The following is a 22,518-nucleotide window of genomic DNA, read 5'->3' as shown; positions in this document are numbered from 1 at the left end:
ACACAGGGTTTCACAAATTTGCCAAGTGTACATCTGAGCCTTTTCCCAGCCCTGCTTTTGAAAGACATGCTCCCCGAAGATCAGGCTATGTTTAGAACCACGAAAATAACAGCTGCACGGCCAGTCATCCCCCAGTGGAAGGCCTCCCCCTGCATGGTGGTGGGCACGCCCAAGATTCTCTTCTCACTGTGCCATCCTGGTTTGCTCTCCTTTTACAGCCTTTAAATATAACTTGCTACAACCACTTGATATGTCTGTCTTACCCTGCCAGGCGGGCCATGCTCTGAGGACAGGGGCCATTTATGTCTTATCTGCTGCTCAATTCCCAGAGCGAAGACCATACAGCTAGCACACAAGGCACTGAAGGGACTTTCGCTGAATGAGCAGACTCCTACATGGGTTTGGCTCTCACAGATCAAGCCTAGACTACAAACTCCACCAACGTCCAGGCTGTCTCTACCTGCTTCTGTATCCTCAGAGCCCATAAAACATAGACCTCCTGTAGGAGGTCTTCAGTTCAGAGCTACCAAACGAATACAGTGAGTGAGGTGGGGCCATCCCAGTGTGCTGGCCTAAATGAAACCTCCATGCATATGGATTTTAAAAAAACAAAAAAACAAAAAAACAAAATCATCAGGTTTGCTTTGCCAGCAGGGCTCACTGCTGGCAATCCAGTCAAGACTTCAAAGGAACTTTCCTGGTCAAATAAGTTAGTCAGCGCTACCTATGACAGAACTCTTCGAAAGAAGGACACAGAGCTTGAAACGAACCAGAAGCCACAGCTGAGGTCACTGTAACGCCCAGGAAATCCATGATTACCCGACCGCTAAGAGGTCTTTGGTGTTTGCTTGCCCTGAGCATGATGAAAGGCTTGTCTGCAAGCGTTCGCATCTCCTCTATGATTTGTAGGCTATAATGAGTCTGTTATAGATGCCTGTACCCAGTGGTCACTAAACACTATCTACATTTAAACGAAGGCAGGAAACGCAAGCGGCCCTCATGGCAGAGGCTGGACCTCCAGGTACTGTGACTGAACAACGGAATTAGGCTTACACTAGAAGTCGCTTCTATGAAAGGCAGAAATGTCAATCAAATGACCTTAAACTCAACTCCCCTCTCCTTCCCACTTTGCTCTCTTTCACCCCAAGGAGATGCAATGCGTTAGCTGGCCTAAGGCTGGTGCTCCTGGAGGGGCAGCCTACCGTCCAGCCCCAACACCTGGACACAACCAATCAATCGTCCCCAAGTTTCTCAGTATGTGAAATGAGAAAGCATTGTCTCCTGCACCTAACCTGCAAGTGATACCCAGATTTCACTTCTGTTATCACTAAATCCAGAAGCTTTAGAGCTACAAGGGCAATAACACAAAGTGTGCTCACACCTTCCACTTTATCTACTTGTACTCCTTTGTGTCCTCAGAAGTGTTTTGTTTAACTTTCACACTTTTCTTTTCTTTTTCTTTTTTTTTTCCTGGAGCTGGGGACCGAACCCAGGGCCTTGCACTTGCTAGGCAAGCGCTCTACCACTGAACTAAATCCCCAACCCCAACTTTCACACTTTTTAACGCTACCCAATGAACAGGAAATTTTAAGTCTCATGGACAATTAAACAATTCAGACTTTTCCTTTTAAATTCCCCTACGATTACAAAAACGTAAAAAACGATAGGAACATCACCTCCCAACTTGGTGCAGCTGTGCCAGCAGTGTACACTGTGTGTCTGTGACGCACGCATCCTTGGGGGTCAGAGAAGCTTCCCGGTGCAGTGGGCAACGGCCAGTGCGGATTCGTCCAAGTGTCGAGAAGAAGTGACCGCGCTTCAGACGGACTCTCTAAATCAGTGCTCCCACCCCTGGCTCAGAGAGCATCAAGGAAGGAGGGATGGATAGAATGTAGCCTGGAGGCGGGGAACTGAGGAATGCTGTAAATGACGCAGCCATTACAGGCATGAACGCACGGGGATGGTTACCTGCATAAGACCTGTTAAGAATCAAGGTAGCCAAAATTATAGCATGGATGAGGAGGGGCTCGCAAGGCCCAAGCTAGAAGAGGGCTCGCTTTTCCTTAGGAATGTGGTGACTGATAGGTTGCCCATGCTCCAGTGGATAACCCAATCCCTATATCTAGTCAGTTGGCACTAACTGACTTAGTGGTTATTTAATGGGGGCTGGGGAGGACCATAGAGAAAAGGAACATGAGTTGAAAGGACATGTTAGGTGGCTTCAGGGGAAGTTGCCCTGAAGAGAGGTAAGAGGTAAGCATGAGGTATGATCAAAATATATTTTGCATGTATGCATATATGTATGGTCTTATTTCTTATACATTTTTAGAATAAAGGCTATCAAAGTATCTGTCACAATGACCCTTTATATTATGTCCTATCTTTCTTACTACAATTGTATCAAGGTGATAAAACCCTGTTACAAAATGCATCTACTACTACTGTAAAATCTTGCCTGATTTTAAACACCTCGGTCACTTAAATTTCTTCATATTTTGGCTGTGACTGACTGACCTTTGAAACGAAACCCATCCACTGTGTTGCATGTATTAACCCTCCGACTGGCGCACCCAAGAGCCGGTCACTATCCAAAGTCCTTAGTTGTATGTCAGCTCTTTGGTGGTCAGTATCTTTCTCTTATTCATTAGAACAGAAGCAGCAGGCAGGCATCATGCTTCCCACTAGGGCCACTGCCCTCAAGACAGCAACAGTAAGAAATGAGAAGTACAAAGTGACGAGGGAGTGTGGAAGTCACTGGCTTAGGGAAAAGGAACAAACTACAGAATAACCAAGAGGTAACCCTGGGTTAAGATTTAGCTAAAAACAGTTACACAAAGCACTGGCAACATTGTTGACAGTTGTGGAGGGCTCAGTTCTGCAGGCGCCAGAGTCCTGCAAGCACGTCCAAGTTTTAAATGCTATTACTCATTCGATATTCCCACACCTTGCACGCCCCCGCCCCATTTTACAGAGGAAGGTCACTTCCATCACTCAAGGTCACATGGCTGGGGGGATGTCTGGACCAAACTGTGAACTTGCCCTGCTCTGTATCTCTGGGTAGAGCCTGGCAAAGGCATCTGATGAAGTGTAGAGGCAGACAAGGAAAGGCTCTAAGGGAAATGATGAGCAACCGAGAAGGCCATGCAGCTGCGGTGAGATGAAAAGGCAAAGCAACCAACCCACCCAGGAACTGCGTCCACGTCACAAGCGGCCAAAGGACAGACTCCAGGCCAGCACAAGGCTACCAGTCTGCATCACAGCTGGCCAAAGCATGGCAGGATGTCAGTCCTCACCTAGGACCCAATAAAAGTGAGGGTATCACTGAGCAGATGGCAGAAACGATCTTTGAACACAGGGAAGATCCACCCTTTCTCCATCATCTGCAGAGTGTGTCCCTGCAGGCCCACTCAGGTTTCACCCTCAGACTCAGACCTCTGGCTGACCAGGTCTATCCCTCCCAGGATCCAAAATGGAGGAAGATTCCCCCAGTCCATGGCCTGTTCCCTTCTCCTTCCAGATCCAGAGATTCCCAAAGCAACCCTATAATCCCAAAAGTCTTCGCAAAGAAGAAAACGTTGCTGAGGAGGTCACGAGCCAGATACCCTTGGATTCCACAAGACATTAAGAGACAATAAGACTGGAAGGGATACCCTCTACATACACACTGGCAGAGAACTCCAAGGCTGAATGAGTGGAAAGGTTAAAAGCATTTTAAGCATCCTGCCCCTCCTCCCTCCCTCTCAGGAGATTCCTGACTGGCTGCCCTCTGTAGAATGGCGAACATAATTTCTAGCATTTACCGTGGGGTCATGCAGAGCTCTGTTGAGTAAGAATCTCACTAGTTATCACCCTCCGTTCCTTCTCTTGTCCTGTTTCAAGAGCTACTTCATAAGAAGAGCCAGGCATTGTCTTATTGGTTTTATTGCTGAGAAGAGACACCATGAGACCACAGCTACTTCTATTAAAGAAAGCATTTCATTGAGGTTGGTTTACCGTTCAGAGGTTTAATCCATTATCATCACGGCAGGAAGCGTGGCAGTGTGCAGGCAGACATGGTTCTGGAAAAGAAGCTGAGAGTCCTGCATCTAGATCCATAGGCATCAAGGAGAGAGAATGGGCCCCTGGACCTGGTTTAAGCTTCTGAAACCCTAAAGCCCACCCCAGTGACACACTTCCTCCAACAAGGCCACACCTACTCCAACAAGGCCACACCCACTCAACAAGGCCATATCTCCTAATTGTGCCACCCCCTGTGGGCCTTTGGAGGCCATTTTCATTCAAACCACCACAGTCACCTAGGTGGATGTCTCCTTCTTTGCCTACTATGAAGGTGCACACACATACTTCTGCAGACACGGACTGACAGCCACCAGTCCAAGGTATGTACGACAGAAACCACTGATGGAGCTGAAATCTCCACATTTCATCAGCCATGTATTAAGAAACCTACTACATATTAACCCCTACAGCCTTTAGCTAAGATCCCCCAAGAAGAATTCCTGATAAAAATATGCTTCCTGGGGATTGGAAAACATGATTAGCCTAACTATGAGAATACAGGGAAAACCCAATAATAATTTCCTCTGTAGAAACTGTTGGCCGTTGTTCCTTAACTCTCACCTTAAATGCACAGGCTGAAGAACGGCCTCTGTCATGACTGCCCCCAGCCAGGAAATCACTAAGCTCCTGGGTATACAAGATATAACAGAAACAGGCAGCTGTGGGTCAGAGAAAAACCTGGAGTGGATTCAGAGGTTAAGAGTAGCAGTTCCCATGACTGCCTTTAAAAGGGAGAAGCCGCTGCAATGGAGACATTGTGACAAGACCAGAAACTACAGCCTGAGTGAGAAGCATGGCACCTGATACACAGTTTCCGGTGAATGGATGAGGAAGAGAGAGGATGGAGGGTACTGACTACTGAAGAGAGGGTAGGTTGGGCAAGGCCTCTTCCTGGTCTAAAAACATTACCCTACATCCTCCCAGCAACCCCAGAGGGCTGAAGAGACAGCTGAGAAACTGGCCTCAGGTGAAGGGCACCAGGTGAATACCACAGGTTCGTCCCAGCTGACACAAACTCAGACGTCACTAAGTCAGTTTCCCTCCCTCGCACTCAGCAAAAGGCAGCAAGCGTCCTTATGGACTTCCTTTTCTTCCATAAAAAGTTCTTCAGTCCTCCCAAAGCAAACGCCTTTGTCCCAAAGACAGCAAGAAGCTCTTAAAAATCTCCTCCTCCTCCTCCTCCTCCTCCTCCTCCTCCTCCTCCTCCTCCTCCTTCTTCTTCTTCAGCAACACCCAAAGCCATTAAACTTATACCATTTCTTTACACGTTACTGAGAAATACTGGCTTTTTTCTTTTCCTTTCCTTTTCTTCAGAAGTAGAGTATTGTGTTTTACACAGCTGGAACACTCAGAACCGGTTTCATAAGAAAGAAATATAATCATTCAAACAAATGCAACTTTTTCAAATCATTGTGTAAATCAGAGTAAAACCTTTAAACAAAAGAGTTCTGACTGTTTTTAAAACGAAGTACTGGTTGGTTTTCTTTTGAACATTTTTCCCTCCAAAAACAGCACAAGTCAGAAAAAAGAATGTTTCAGATAGTTCAGTGAGAGTGTGCAAAGACAAACCTTAGTTTTTCAGCTATCTAGCTACAATGTTTGGAGAGATCATAACATTTCAATTATGTAAACAGAGCCTTGGCTTCTACAAAACAAACGTTATAAATAAACTTTTAATTTGCATATTTGTACTTTGTAAAAGAACATCTATTTATGACTCTGACCCAGTGGTAAAGTTAACAAAGTTAAAAGAAATATTGCAGAGAGAGAGAGAGAGAGAGAGAGAGAGAGAACTTTCAAAGATCAATACCCTCTTTTTCCTAATCTTAAGTTATTTGTATTTTTAAAAGATGCCACAAATTGTAGAGCTCAGATGTCCTAGAATAAAAGTTAAATTAAATATAAAACTAACATCTGGGCTCCTCAAAAGACTGCTTTTTTCCTTTTATTTGTGTTTTGGGCTACTGAAGAAACTTCCTGCAAGGAGGTCTGTCCATCGGTATTCAGAAATGTGGCCAGGGCACCCATAAATACAGAGGTGGGAAGAGCAGCCATTAACCCTCTCCCTGTTCTCCTGGATGCTTTGGCTGAACGGTATCTCCATTGCAGTTTGGGCCGCATCCAAGATCTGCTGTTGCCATATTCTTCTGCTCTTCAAACTGGCTGTGTCTTGGGACGGGTGCCAATTAATTTTAACTGCAGAGCTACAGAGACATAGCTAAGGAGAAGCAAAACGGAGTCAGAGGAATGACGGGGCCAGGCGGGCGCTCAGCGAGGGTCCACTTGCCTGGCATGCGAGAGGCGGGGGGGTGGGGGGGGGGGGGTGGGGGGTCCCTAACAGTGAGAGCAAAGCACGACCACGTGGCTGCATTAAACCCCGACACCCTCCGTCTTAAAATTGAGGAGTCATTCCAGAAGCACAGGGCCTTGGCTGAAGGTAGTTAGAGGTGTCTCTTTGTTCTAAAGCTAGGCTGTTTTCACATGGACCCCCAGCCTGAATGTCCTGTCTAAACTGGATCAGGCGGCTTAAACCATGTGACATGAAAACCTAAACCAGCCCTATAACAAATGCTTTGCTAAACACCTACTCTGTGAAAAGCGTGGAGATGAGGGCAGGAACCATCTCCCGGTGAGACCACAGCTTCTGCTCCGGGTGTACTGGTAATGCGAAACAAAGTGTTAGCCACAGGAAAACTTCCATTAAATGCCCCCATTTCAATCTAGTCCACGACAAACACCACCTTCGGAGTTCAATACTGTCCTTTACGTAACTTTGGCACATATCACGCAATTCCAAATACTGTAATACCCCCCCCCCCCCACAAACGTCAGAATTAAAACTGTATCTCTAGTGGAAATGTCTGTGGGCAAGTTAGAGCTAAATTTCTTGGCTTCTAAAGGGGAAAGGGGAACCAGTCTCACATGCTACTGTGGCACCCTCCCCACCCCACCCCACCCTTTCAGAATAATTCTCTCAGAGCTCATTTGTCCCATGCACAACAGTAAGGTTGCCACAGAGTTGAGAAAGGCTAGAGGACATTTTGGAAAGCTGCTTACTTGACTTAGAAGTTAGAATGTGGACGGCCAGCCATGACAGCGTGTGGCAAGGCTAGGCTGAAAGAGAAAGGAATTTGTTCACAGTTTGTGGGTTTTTTTTTTAACTCTCAGTCTTTTGTTTAAAAAAAAATGCATGGACACACACGTGCACACATGTACACATATGAATGTAACATATAATACATAAGTTGAGGGTAGTCCTGTTGGGCTCACTTGAGGGGTTAACCCATGGTGGCTGTAGGAATCACAGCCCTCTTCTGTGGGTACCACTGTACCTTAAGTTACTATAACAGACCTGAGGCTACTGACTGTAATCATTAGATTGGGGGAGGGGATAATGAGTCCCAGTGCAAATTGGCTACTGGCATATTAAGAATGTGGACCTCTCCATCTCCCAGAAGCTGAGATTACAGGTGTACCAGTAGTGGGTTTGCACACGCACTAACCCTAAAGGCTCACTTGCTTAGTCCCAGTTGATGGGGAAATACTTCTAACACCATGCCTGTGTAATTAACTCTGGGTAAAATGGATGAGTCTTTAAATCGCAAACTGCTGTTAGTTAGATGGAGTTTCTGATGGTGGTGTCTAAGTAGAGCCAGCGTGGCCAGGTTGGTCTCCCTGTTTGGCTGTCGTACAGGAAAGGAGTGCCAATCTATGGTCTCCAGGCACAGCTGATTTGTCAAGCAGAGTTGACTTTATTTTTTTCCTGCATGCAGTATCAGTGCCTTCGGAATCCAGATGAAGTCCCAGATCCCCTGGAACCTGCCATGTGGGTGCTCTGAATCGATCCAAGGTCCTAGAGAGCACCTAGTGCTCTTAACCACTGAGCTACCTCATCTCCCCAGCCCCAAACATTTAAACCTAATGTTTCAATAAAGTCTTACTCTCTTGAGAGAAGAAAAGAAGAATCACAGCCCCATCTGTCATCTGTCTTCCCAGACCTCCTGGCTGGCTCTGCTGCCCACACCTCTCTGCAGCTCGACTGGCAAGATTCCAAGCTTTCTCCTCGGTACCACTTCCGTACCAGGGTTTCTCTCGGCACACCCTTTGATTACAGCAGTAGTAAATGACCACAGCAATAAGGTGTGCGATGGAGCGGAAGAACTAGGAGTGTGTACTCCTCAGATAACACAGAAGAGATTTCCACAAGGCCGTAAAACCGCTAAGTGTTATGTTAAATTATTTCGGGAGTGAGCCAGTCAGGTGTGGTGGCTTGGTCCTGTATCCCTACACTCAGGAAGGAAAGGCAGGAGGATCGGGTGTTCAGAGCCAGCCTCGGCTACCTAAAGAGTCCAAAGACAGCCTGCCTAAAAGAGACTCTACCTCCAAAATAATAAAATAAAAATAAGTAAACGAATAACACACATACATTACACACACATACACACACAGACACACACATACACACATACATACACACATACATTACACACATACGCACACATACATAGATACATTATACACACACATACATTACACACACATACATTACACACACACATACATTACACACACATACACACACATACACACACATACACACACATACACACATACACATACACACATATACAATACACACACATACAATACACACACATACATATACACACACATACACACACATACACATACATACACACATACATTATACACACATACACACACATACATTATACACATACACACATACACACACATATACACACACACATACACACATACATTTCACACATACGCACACATACATACATTACACACACACATACATATACACACACATACACACACATACACACATACACATACACACATATACAATACACACACACACATACACATACATACACACATACATTATACACACATACACACATACATTATACACATACACACATACACACACATACATACACACATACACACACACATACACACATATACATTACATACACACACATACATTATACACATACACATACACACACATACATACACACATACACACATATACATTACACACGCATACACACATACATACATACATATACATACACACACATACATCACACACATACACACACATACATTATACACATACACACATACACACACATACATACACACATACACACACATACACACATATACATTACACACACACACACGTACATCTTGTAGAGATACTAAGAACGAAGAAACACAAGAGCAGAACAAATGAATGAAGGACACAGAAGATAGAAAGAAGGGATATGAGAATGCACAGGCTTGGGAGGACGATGAGTCACAGGGAAAGAGAGGAACTGAGGCTGGAAGCAGTCAAGTAAAGAATGACTTCACTCCTTCCCACTACTCAGCTCAAGAGGCGGACTTACGCTAGGTGCGACAGCTAGAACCAGATGCTCAGAGATGGTCCTTCTTCTGTAAGCTCAGAGACACACTCCTTAAACCTTGGGTCACTGCAGTCACAACTAAACCCAAATCCTGGGAAGGTTAACATTCCCATCTCCCCCTCTGCTTCCCAGCACACTGCCAGATGCAGATCTGATCTTTCCAGGACATATTTCTGGGGCTCCCAAGTAACAGACAGCTCAAGATCTTCAAAATGGAGGATTCTCCACAGGATTGTCCCTCCACGTCCTTCCAGCCTGGCATCTCTGCCCTGGAAACTTGTCTATGCCTTTGTGTCCCTGCACAGGCCAGGCTTCACACCCTTAACCACCTCTTCTGGAAAGTTCCCCTTCATGCTGTCCGTCCTTCCAGTTTTGCACACACTTCAACAAAGCCAACCTCTACAAGAGACGTTTAATGCTTCAAAGGACCCCCCATCCTGGGACAGAGGGTGTCTACCACACAGCCTCCTGCACTTAGCCCAGAAGGGTTACTCAACCACTGTTCATGAAGCCCAACAGACCAGGACTAGATCGGGGATGATTAAACATGAAATGGACTGTGGGAATAGACCACATGGGTAGATAAGACTCTCTAAGACTGCAACGCTGAAAGAGAACTGAGAAATGAATGGCCAGACCATCATCTAACATGACCTCTGTCTATTTTCCCAAGTGACAATCAACATGAAAAGTCACTAAGTCAACTACCAAAAACAGATGGTGAGCCTAAAGCTGTCGAACTTATCCATCTGAACCCCGAGTTCTTCCTCAGAGCCCCCGTGTCTAGAATCACTTTCCCTTGGCAGGGTTTGAACCACAGATAATCCAAGAAAATAAAAGCCCTTTTAACCTATGATACAAACTGTTAGAGGAGTGAGACGCACTAAAGAAATATATTAACCAAGATCATCTACATTCTGTCATGAAAGCTATTGTTATCCATTTTTTTTTTTTAAAGATGGTTGGGGGTTGGGGAGACAAAAGAGCCAAAACAGAAATGAAGGTCAGAAAACGTGTGGAAGTCTCTCCTTCCATCATGTGGGTCTCGTGGATTGAACTCACGGCCTCGAGCTCAGTGGCAGGTGCCTTCACCCACTGACCCATCTCACCTGTCCTATATCCACCACTTTTTATATCAAGGAGAAGTGATGCCGAATCAGCTCACTGATGAACTGGAGGTGGGGAGTGTGGAGACAAAAGCTGCCAAGGACAGACCACCCTCCGCCTTTCCAGTCATTTGCAGTTAAAGCCATCTCTGCTAGGGCACTTCTGCAACTGCCACCTACACCAGATTTCTGTGGCTCCTTGGTGAAAATCAGAGCAGGTTTTCCAAAACAAAACAAAAACCACTGTGCCCCCGTGGGTTCATTCCTTACTGCACCTTTCAGGCATTACTTCCGGTGGCCATGACTTAAGCAAACAAGGAAGACACCAAGGGAAATACACCATTTTCAGTTCTCCATGTAGGTTCATTCCACATAAGGAGGCCACTCCTGCGGCAACTAAGTATCGAGCAGCAACAACCTGAAGTAATTGTGTATAAAGCTCTACAACCCAGTCTCCCAGAAGACTCTGCCTCACACATGTGGGCGGGACACCTCGGTGATACCATCGTCTATTTTAAAACGTTTTACTTTGGTTGCTTGAGATTAGCCTTAGATGATGTCGGGGGGGGGGGGGGGGCTCGTGTCTAAGTAACTTTCCTGCTCTGAATTTTAAAGCTAAGCGAAATGTAAGCAGAAACTAGCATCAATGCTGATTATGCTTTAAACGATTATACAACTGGTGACGAGGACTGAAGAAAGATATCAATCAAGAGCTTTCATACTACGCGATTGGAGGCAGAGGTTTTCATTACAATCTCCACTTCACCAGGGCCTTCTCTCCCACGGTTGGAAATTAGAACTAGTTTCTAATAGTCTATCAACCTACTGCAGTAACCTTCAAGAAGGTTTCTGTAGTGACATAAACACTCATAGGCTTGGTAAAACGTTGTCTGGTACAAAAATAACTGTGTTCCACATTCAACTTCTAATTCAGTAAAGGACAACCAAAAATGGCCAGAATCTGCTTAAATATTTGTGACCTGCCAAAACAGGCCGTCTGCTCTCTAAGGTCCTACTCTAAATACCGGAGGCTTCGGTAAAAAGAAGCAGAGGTAGTTAACTGCATCGGCTGTTTTACTTCAAGGAAAAAGTGTGGATCATTGAAAGTGAGGCCAGCCTATTGGCAGGGTCTGAAGACAACCTATGATACCTATCATGTAACAGAGGCTAGCCCAAATTAGATTTCCTGTCTAAATTGAAATCTGACGGCAGCAATTACTTGCTCAGCTTCTTGCCTATGTCAATCCTATTCCTGATCTCTCTTGAGTGCGTCATTATAGCGGACGAGAATATTTCCCCCAAGAAACTAACTGGGCTAACACGAGTGTAACTTTTTAACGTTGCTCCCACGGGTGTTATTTTGTGTAAATGGTCACTTAGTGTTCAGTCGCATGAAACGGTAGCATCTTTTGCCCAGCAGCCGCCAGGTGCAGAGCCTTAAACTCGCTCAACTCTGGGAAATCAGAAACTTGTGCTTGACAGTGTGGGGCTCCAGGGAGGCTAACCTGCGCGCACTTCTCTCCTCTACTTGAAAGGGAATACTATTTGCTCTGTCCACAGAGATGAGTGCCTGATAAACCGCTATCACAATGAAAGGCCAAGGCTGATCGCGGCGTGGAATTCCCAAGTTCGGCTAGACCAGGGAGTTAACAAATTCCTATGATTGGTCTGTGAGTAAAACCTGAAAGGAAGGAAAAGCCACACCCAACTATTAAATTTACTTTGTAAAGTGTTTGGAGGCCGTGAGAGGGAACGTTTTGACATCCAGGAGGCCTGATGGAAATGTGCCATCTTCCTCCACCCGGCGTCGCCCCGCGTCTCTGCCCCGCGCCCGAAGCTCCAGCCCTTTTGTTTGTGTCTCTGCGGGCCGGTGCTGCGGCGCAGCCTGTGGCCTCGGAGAATCCTGCTCAGGTGTGTCGTGAACCCGAGCGCGGGGTCCCCCCAAACACTGCCAGAGACGACGCAGGAAAAAGACCCAAAGTTGCTCGGGAGCCTCGGCTTCCGCGCAAAGGCGTCCGCCCCGGATGCCCCTCGCCCCGGCCCGGCTCCGCGCGCCCCGGCTCTGGCACTCACCAATGTCTCCATCCTCATCGTCGTCCTCTTCCAGCTCCATGTTCAGCAGGACGTTCCTAGTCATCATCTGCATGTCTCCCCGAGACCGCCGCTCGGCTGCTCTCGGCTCTGCTCGGCTCCGCTCGGCTCGGGCCGCAAGCTCCACTCAGCCCTCTCAGCACAGCCCCGCTTCGCTACGCCCGCGCTCTGCTTCGGCAAGCGCTGCTCAGCTGTGCAACTGAGCATGCCCAGAGGGACACCGCCACTCCCGCCCCAGATCAAACCGCCCCGGCTTCTAGGAGCCCGGGAGGAAGTCGGGCTAGGGGAGGAGGGGTTGGGCGAGGGGAGTGGCAGAGGCTGGGCGAGCCTGGCTGCGCCTGCGGAACGCGCCCCAGCCGCAGAGGCAGGCCGGCTTCCAGGGGGCTCGCCAGGGTCTTTAAACTAGTCTGCACAGTGACGAGGCGTCACAAGGTGCCCGATTGGTGTGGGGGAAACGATACACGTGCGCACCTCTCTGTCCCCGCCCGACGGAGCACACACGCGGGGAGTGGTCGCCGGATGCAGGGGATGTGGTTTTGCATTCCCCCTCCAAGCCCCGGGACTATGCCGAACACGTCATAGCTACGTGTAAACTCTTTAATAGGACAATATGGGAAACTATAGTACCAGGAAGAACAAAGAAAGGAAAGGGGGAAATGACGGCAGAGAGTAAAGGAATGCTGCTCTGACAACCCAAGAACTGGAGCAAATGCGGCGGGAGTACGGAGTCCTTGGGTCGCCGGTCTGCACCGCAGCTGTCAAGGACGCTGGTGAACGGTGGCTTCTCCACAGTGCCCGGGTGTCACTCATTCCCTGGCGAATCACTTGCTTCCTGAGCCCGTACCTAGTTTAATGTTCAATGACACTACATTCCCTGTGTTTTATTCTTTCATTTTCTTACCCTTTTTCCTCTTTCGCCTCCCAGATGCTAGGAGTCCAGCCCAGCACCCTTGGTTGGCGTGCTAGGGGAGCATTCTATACCAGCCTACACTCCCAACCCCCATACAGTTAATATTCTCATGTGAAGGAAAAAAAAAAAACATTGCGATCAATATTAACGTAGGAATTTAACCACGAGTATGCAGTAAAAAAGACAATACAGATTAGAGAAAACGACCAAGAAACGCTCTCCTTGCTTCTTAGGGTCCGGTTGTGCAAAAGAAGACTATTTGTAACATGAAAGGTAACTGCAGAACTTTGGAGATCTTGAGAAGATGAGGAGACTCTGTGAGAGGAAGCGGGGAGAGGGAGGGGGACCAGCAATGACCCATAATGTCATCTGTCTATGGCCTGTAATGCTATCTGAGACCTGTGATGCCAGCTATGTATGACCTGTAATCCCAGCACTGCAGAGGGGGAACCAGGGGGTTCTGAAGCAAGACTGGGCTTCAGGACAGACTGGGAGGGTTAAGGGAAGGGAAGGGGCGCCCTTACTGAACTCTCAGTTCCAGAGGTGTGTCGGTTGCAGGAAGAGTTTCCGGTTCTTCATCCAGCAAATACATACGTGGTGCTTTTCCTGTGCTGTGTCTGTTCCTAAACGTGTTACAGTGGTCGCTTCATCTCCCCATGGGAGTTACTGCCACTGTTTCACCTGAGCCCCAGACAGGTGAGCATCTTGTCTGCAACCACAGAGAGCCGGTGTCAGGGGTGGCGCCTTTGCTATAAACACCTCAGAAACTGTCTCGAGAGACATTCACACCCACTTCTCCAACCCTCCAGGTCTCATCACTGCCCTGCCAAGGTTCTCAGCGGATGTAGAAGCCCTGGGTCTTCTGACCTAAGACTGCTGAACACTAACTTGTAGCTAGAAAATTCTTGGGTTTGATTCTGAAGTAAGTTTCAGCGAGGCATCTGGAATTCTTCAGAGGTTTTAGAGATCCCATTTGCTTGTTGCTTGATAAGTGTTACAGAAGCCTTGTGGCCTTTTTATGTAGAGATGACTGTTGCCACAAGGAAATGGAATTATTTACATAGGCCAGCTGTGAGTCTATTATTAGTACACCCCATTTGGTACATTAATACATGTCCTACAGTTTTTCTCATGCATTTTTAAAAATCAATCAATATATGCTGTAAAAAATACTCTAATAGTCCCGGATAGGAGCCATACTCTTAATCCTAAGGAAAAATGTCTGTCAATGCATAGTTTGTGAGATAAAATGCTCGAGGCATAATGTGGCTGGTGTATTTGCATTTGCAAAGCTTTTCCAAATCAGGTTCACAGACCAAATACTTCCCCATTCTTTTGTCTTCAGCCGGGACGCTCTCTCTGTCCAGCCTGCAGTTGTTTGGTACTCCAATGGATGCAACATTCAGCCCTCTTCTCCTTCCATATAGAACTGATGCTGTTCCACAGTCTTAACCACTATCTATCCCCAAAAAGGAGAGCTCTGTGGGCTTCCAGTGTGCTCTCACAGGCCTCTTTATTCCAAAGCTCCTGAAAAATTTAAAACCCTACAATTGCTATCTTAAATTTCCCTTTTTTGTTGTTGTTGTTTTGTTTTTAAAGATTTATTTATTTATTATATGTAAGTACACTGTAACAGTCTTCAGACACACCAGAAGAGGGCATCAGATTTCATTACAGATGATTGTGAGCCACCAGATGATTGCTGGGATTTGAACTCAGGACCTCTGGAAGAGCAGTCAGTGCTCTTTACTACTGAGCCATTTCTCAGTGCCAGCCCCTTAAATTAATTTCTCTCTCTCTCTCTCTCTCTCTCTCTCTCTCTCTCTCTCTCTCTCTCTCTTCCTTTCTTTCTTTCTTTCTTTTTTGGGGTGGGGAGTTGTTGAGACAGAGTTTCTCCATATAGTCCTGGCTGTCCTGGAATTTGCTCTCTAGACCAGGTTGGCCTCAAACCCAAAGATCCGCCTGCCTCTGCCTCCAAGCTCTGGAATTAAAGGAGTGCACCACATTCACCCACCAGGCAAGCTTAAATTTCTAAATAGCATTGTCTGTGAAATTTAACTTTCTCAGTGAGGTCAGCTGGGGCAATGCCTCCAGTCACATGCAATCCCTCGTCCTGTCATTTCTGGGTCTCTGTAAAATGGACCCTCTGCAGGCAGCTGCTGTGTTCTTCGATCTCTGCCATCCTCCTGAGCATACTTGAAATCACTATGGAAGCCTGGGTCAGGGTCATGGTGGCAGCTGTCCCTGACCTGGACTGCCAGTACCTCAATCACCCAGACTGAAGAGTAAGAACATCTCACTCATGCCGAGACACAGAGGTTGCCATCTCAGCCATGTGGATTGCCATGAAAAGCCAGAGAGAGATACCTGACTCGCCTTCTATCCCGGTCCAAAGCAGCTAGTCAGACCACCAACCTATTAGTTGGAGACTCCACAGCTACTGAGCCGTAGATGCTCTTTGAACAAAGAACTCTATTAAAAATATTTTAGCTTTATTTTTAATTATTTGTATACGCCTGTGTGTGGATTTGTGCACTTGAGTGCAGTGCCTGAGGAGGCCAGAAGAGGGCGTCAGGCCTTCTTAGAACTGGAGTTGTGAGCAGCCGGACCTGGATGCTGTGCCGCTCTTAACTGTGCCATCCCTCCAGCACCGTTACGGTTCTTATCTTGTGGCTCTTGTGTGACTTTTTTCTAGAGAGGCATTAGCAAACACTTGATTGACCGGGATGAAGAACCAAGTAACAGCGCCACTCGAGTCCAAAACGGTGAGCCAGTGGGTATTGGAGTTATAGGAGCGCTGATGGCTTAAAGGCAGATGCATCGTTGAAAAGCCCAACCCAGCTCTGGCACCCTAGAGCCCTGCTTCCTCTACGCTCCCGGAAGGACCTGTGTGCAGTTCAGCCGGTCAAAATTAACTTCAAGCAGCTCAGACCTGGGAAATCTCTCCTCAGTGACTGCTGCTGTTTATGTAACTTTGGGGGTGGGGTTTCAGATTCTTGTAAGTTTAAGGAATTTTCTGAGAATGAGGAGGCTTCCTTCTTGACTTTCAAGGAACCTCTCTCTCCAGGACAGGATGTTTGGGTGCTTCTATTCAGAGGGACTTGTCCGGGACACCACTGACCCCTGAAAATTGTGTACATGGAGACTTCCGCACCATCTATTTGCAGTCTAGATCTCTGTTCATATTCCCAGACTGGGCACACTGGGGATCTCTTGCGCCCCTCTTATGCGGTTGAAACTCAGCGGGCCCAATCAAAGTTCACATCTCTGCCCTCAAGCTGCGCGAACCAAGGAATGACCCCAGATCCGCAAAGAAACCGATAATCTTGAGACTGGAAGACAGACATAAGTTTTGTAAGTAATGGTTATTTTGACTCTCTTCTCCCTGTCTGCGTTAGCCAGCCCATCGCTAAATAGTTCTGTGCTTACCTTCTGGCTACCACACACCCAAACTGCCTTATCTATTGTGGTGTTTTAGGGAAGACCTAGAGAAACTGAAGATTACTGTATGCAACTAGTAGAAGGGCTCGTTCTAGGCAAAAGGCAAAGTAGTTGCAAATCTCCCCAGGGGGCGTAGCGGAGGGGGTGTGGCCTAACGGGGTGGCGAGAAGGGGCCAATTAGAGCCGCAGTAAGTGCACATTAGCTCAGTTCTGCTGAACGCCTTCTTTGAAAAGTACTGGGACTGTTACTGATAACGTAGAAGGAGACCACTTACCAGGAGGGATAAAAGCAAGACTCTTGGTATCTCCTTAAATGGTGCCGTAATGGGAGAAAATTTCCACAAGAGTCCATGTACCGCATGAAGCAGTTCAACTCTCATTCCACAAACCACTGGCAAGAGGACTCAGGGCATTAAGAGGTCCATTAGAGCCGCACGTGCCGGTGTTCCCAATGCTCCAGGAGGCTGCCAGGTCAGCCAGGGCAAGGCAGTGAAATCCTGTAATTTATAATAAAAAGAAAACAAAAGGTATGGGTGGGTGGATGGGCGGATGGGGGTGTGTGTGCATGTCCAAGCGCTACTAGTCAAGGCACAGTGCCTTATTCGTCACCATGGTCATCACGACTACGTAAATCTATGCATCCTATTCTTGTAACTGGAACACTGCCACTTTATTGTCTGCCTTTGTGAGACTGCCCTTTTGTCTTAGAGTCTTACTGCTGTGAACAGACACCATGACCAAGGCAACTCTCATAAGGACAACATTTAATTGGGGCTGGCGTACAGGTTCAGAGGTTCAGTCCATTATCATCAAGGTAGGAGCAGGGCAGCATCCAAGCAGGCATGGTGCAGGTGGAGCTGAGAGTTCACCATCTTCATCTGAAGGCTGCTAGGAGAAGACTGGCTTCCAGGCAGCCAGGATGAGGGTCTCAAAGCCCACGCTCGCAGTGACACACCTACTCCAACAAGGCCACACCTACTCCAACAAGGCCACACCTACTCTAACAAGGCCACACCTACTTCAACAAGGCCACACCCACTCCAACAAGGCCACACCTTCCAATAGTGCCACACCCTGGGCCGAGATTATACAAACCATCATACCTTTTTAAATTCTATCCTGGCCATGCTCCTGTAGTCGCAACACTTAGGATGCTGTGGCCCAGGAGTTTCATCAGCCTAGGAAACAGGAAGACCTGGTTTCAGCCAATCAGCAGTTCTTCAGAGAATAAAAACATGCCATATATACCACATCTCCAAGTCATTTTTGTTTGGGTGTTCTCTTTTGGTTTTGCTTTTTGCTTTTTAAGATAGGGGTCTCAGTTGATAACCCCGGTTGGGCTTGAGCTTTCTATGTGGTACAGACTGGCCTATAATTCTGGATTCTCCAGCCCCTACTTCAGGATATCTGGGATTGCATGCATAGAATACCACACTTGGTATCTTGGTGTCTTGACTGTTGTGACAAGTGCCGAATGCACACGCGAGAGCGGGTACTCTCTGACAGTTTCCATCTGATATCTCGGTCACATGGTAGTTTTGGTTTTGTGAGGAACTGCTGCTTTCCTTGGCGGCATTATAATTGGCATTCCAAGCAGACATGTTGCAGTAAGAATAAAAATGGGGTCGGCGGCTACCGGTACCCGAGCATTCTCACGCTGTGTGGATCCTCGGGAGCCGTGCACTCCGGCTGTTTCTCTGCCAGCTGCTTTCCCACACTGTCCCCTTGGCGGGTTGTTACCACGCCTGACTCACACATCGTGTTCCACGGGCTGTTCTAGTGTGGCATCACGCCATGCTAGCCCCAGGCGTCCTATAGCCTAGCGAGGCTTCAAGAACTGAGACAGGGTTTCTCTCTGCTCACCGGGAGCTTTGCTCACGTCCCCTGGTAAAATCAAAGCTCTAGAGACTTGTAGTTTAACAATTAGATTTATATGTTAAATTATCAATCTACAATACATCCACAGAATAAATTTCCACCAATTAATAAAGATAGAAACCGCCCACCTAGACAAGATAAAATTGACCTAGACCACCTGGATCTGGATCGCCCGGTTCCGTTGTCTCCATCTTGATTCTCTTGCTTCTCTTCCTCCTCTCTCCTTCCTAGACTTTTCCCCACCTACCCTCCTTCTCATCCGGGATAGGCTTTGCCTTATCCTGGACCCACCTTGCTGCATGATGACATCATCCTACACAGACACTCATAAAGGTTTCTTCTCATCCTTGGCCATCTTTTTCTTTTGTTTTTTAAAACAATAGTCATTCTAAAAGACGTGGGCTCGTTTTAATTTGCCCTTTTAAAAAATTGTTAGTTTGTAACGTCCAGAATTGTTTCATACACCTATCATGTTTGTGGGCTTTCTTTAAGCAAACGCCTGATGAGGTCTTTTGCCTGTTTTTCAGCTTCAGCTCTTATATCTTTGTCTTTTAACCATTCTGAGTTGATTTGGGTATGTAAGGTGAGATGTGTAAGGTTTGAGGTGTGGATTCGAATCGCATTTGATTCTTTTGCATACCGACATCCGGTTGTCCCAATGGCATTCATTAAGAGATTGTCGTTTCCCAGTGTTCTTCACATGTTTGTTCAAAGTCAATTGACTGGAAGCATATGGATTTACCCCAGAGATCTCTCGTCAGCGTGTGGTCAATCGACTGTAAACCCATGGGGAGATCTCTGTTGCGTTGGCCAGTGTGTGCTTTGTTTTGCTCTCCTTTGTTTTTATATCAGTCACACTGTTTAGTTTCTGCTGGCCCAGAGCTCACTATGTCCCCCAATGTGTGGGCTTGAATGGACAATGTCCTCTATAAGTTCAGGTATTTAAACAGTGGGCCCCCAGATGAATGTGTCCTTTGGGGAGGTTTTAGGACCCCTAAAGGGTTGGGGCTTACTGGAGTGAGAATCTCACTGGGGTTGTACACTTTGAGGGTGTCTAGCCTCTCCCCGCTTCCAGTTCACTCTCTCTGCTCCCCATGCCAATTGAAGATGTGGTCTTTCAGCGTCCTGCTCTAGCTGCCTGCTGTCCTGTGTCCCCCAGCGTTATGAACTGTCCCTCCGGAACCAAAGCAGAAACTCTTTCTTCTGTAACACGATTTTAGTCAGTGTGGTGGCTGTTCTTGGTTAACCTGACTACATCTGGAATCAACTAAAACTCAAAAATGGGGGGGGAGGGGGTGTCACACCTGGGAGGGATTTCTGCTTACTTTGGAAGGGAAGATCTTGAGTCCAGAAGACACACCTTTAATCTGGATTTAATCTGGGCCCCGCCTCCTGCTGGAAGCCTGCCTAAGGGCATGGAAGAGGGACACTTTGGCTCTACCATCCTGCCCTCACCTTGCTACCAAGTTCTTTCCCTCCACCAGGATTTAGGGCCTACAGCTTCTAATAAAGGCTGACTGAGACAGTCATCCTCAGGGATTCCTGGACCTTCCATTGGTAAACAGCCATTGGTCTGCAGCCTGTAAGTCATTCTAATAATAATTATATATATATACATATATATGTGTGTGTGTAGTATATATGTATATATTCTAGTAATACACACATGCACACACACAGAAGGAGAGAGAGAGAGAGAGAGAGAGATTCAGAGACTCAGTCTATAAATTGTTATTCTAGAAAACCCTAGTAGAGTCATGATATTTTTTTCAAAGCAATAGAAAAATAGTAACACAACTAGGATGGCCTTGAACTTGGAGCAATCCTCCTGCTGTCTTGAGTGCTGGGACTGTGGATGGGAACTACCACACCTGGCTCTTTTGTTTTTTAAATTAGTGGAAACAGCATGCTGGTCTGGGATTTTTGTTGTTTGTTTTTCTCACTGCTGGGGATCGAACCCTGGTATTGTGCTCACGTGTGTTCTACAACTGACCTCAGAGGAGTCCATGTTTACAGATAGAGTCAACTCATAGAACTACCGAAGCCCTCTTTGCGCCTTTCTCTCATCTGCGGAGTTTCATCTCATTTATGATCTATGCATGGGGACTATTGATTCCTCTGTCCTCTCAGAAGTGTTTACTGACCCCTGGATTATGCTGTCCCTTCCCTGACTCATTGACAAGGCGCTGTTTCCTCCCGTGAATAATCTACCAGGAGACAGTCGCAAAGAACCACCATGTGATATGTCGGTTGTTGTTTTTTTATTCAGCATTTTCAACAGTTACACATTTCTCCCTAAGAGATGATTCTGGAAGAAATCACAAGACTTCTCAGAGCAGTGAATAATCCAACGAACCTGGTTCCTGAGGAATGTTTTGGTCAGGTGTTAAGTGGACTCTGAGAAAGATGGTACAGTAAGAGGGAGATGGTGTATCTGTAGAAATGAGAGCCCAAGTCAAGAGTCACCATCATAAAACTTTTAAAATGCACAATGAACATATCTACAAAGATGAGGCATGGGGTTTGCAAACAGACACGTTGTTCTTAGCTGTTGAGAACCATCGCTCTCTTTCCGTGTGGGTTACGGTGGTTGTTAATCTGCTTGTTCCCTTCGGATGAGCCCAGCCTGCTGTGCCAGCCGCTCCAGCCCTCCACACACTGGCAAGAAAACAAAACAGAAGCCTGAGGTTTTTTGATCAAGATTGACAAATTCCAGACAGATGTACCTTAGCTCGTCGAGATGTTTACTCCAACGTTAACTCCACCATTTAAACCTGATCTAGCCCCAAGTTCTCCTTGGGCCCAAATGCATTTCTGCAACCTTCGTACTCCTCCTTTTCGTCCTGCTTCTACACGTGACGATCTTATCCCACATGCAGGATAGGGACACCATGCTGGGAACATTGCAAGGATGCCTTTGTACGCGTTTTGCAGGGAAGAATCTGCACGGACTGCAGATTGCTGGTGGTTCTTGTTCTAAATGACTCTACCCACACACACTTCACACAAAACACACCAAGAGTGGACAAGACTCAGTGGCCTTAGGTCTAAAAACCGTCCCCCGATACTGAGAGGAAGACTTGAGATGGGAAGGCAATCGCAGGGGTAAGGGTCACTTGGCCAGAAGGATAAGCCTGAACTCTTAATTGGGTTTCTTTGTTCCGGTTCTCTGTAAAACCGATAATGAGAAAAGAATTTAGAAGGCAGATTTCGCTCTGGCTCTCCAGATTGCCAGGTTTTTCAGAATACAGCTCAGCTTGAAGACTCACTTCCTGGCTTCCGCTGATGTGACAGGCACCGGGTCTGTTTGCAGCATGCCATGTCACTGGGCAGGAGCACAGCAGCCAAGCTGAAGCACCTGAAACTCTGAGTCAGAAAAAATCAATTCCTCCTTTAAATTGTTTCTGTTCGGGGTTGGGGATTTAGCTCAGTGGTAGAGCGCTTGCCTAGGAAGCGCAAGGCCCTGGGTTCGGTCCCCAGCTCCGAAAAAAAGAACCAAAAAAAAAAAAAAAAATTGTTTCTGTTCGGTATTTGGCCACAGCCTTGGAGAAGAAACAAATGTATGCTATTTGATGAATAGTGT

The 22,518-nt window shown here is 46.8% G+C and overlaps 1 protein-coding gene across 7 annotated transcripts in view; it reads right to left on the bottom strand.

The window, feature by feature from the left end:
- Positions 1 to 13,077, bottom strand: part of Ano6 (anoctamin 6) — a 180,031-nt gene extending 166,954 nt beyond the window's left edge. For 4 of the 7 annotated variants that reach the window (XR_015624134.1, XR_015624135.1, XM_087557551.1 and 1 more), the window contains exon 1: positions 12,689 to 13,077. Coding sequence is in view for 4 of the 7 variants with exons in the window: in XM_087557551.1 (XP_087413677.1) it covers positions 12,689 to 12,761 (73 nt within the window). In the remaining 3 variants the exon portion in view is untranslated. 7 annotated transcript variants of the gene reach the window in all.
- Between the last annotated feature and the right edge of the window lie 9,441 nt (positions 13,078 to 22,518).

The sequence above is a fragment of the Rattus norvegicus genome, chromosome 7 (assembly GCF_021556685.1).
Source record: "Rattus norvegicus strain SHRSP/BbbUtx chromosome 7, alternate assembly SHRSP_T2T, whole genome shotgun sequence".
Taxonomy (NCBI): Eukaryota; Metazoa; Chordata; class Mammalia; order Rodentia; family Muridae; genus Rattus; species Rattus norvegicus.
This window is presented reverse-complemented; position numbering and strand designations above follow the sequence as displayed.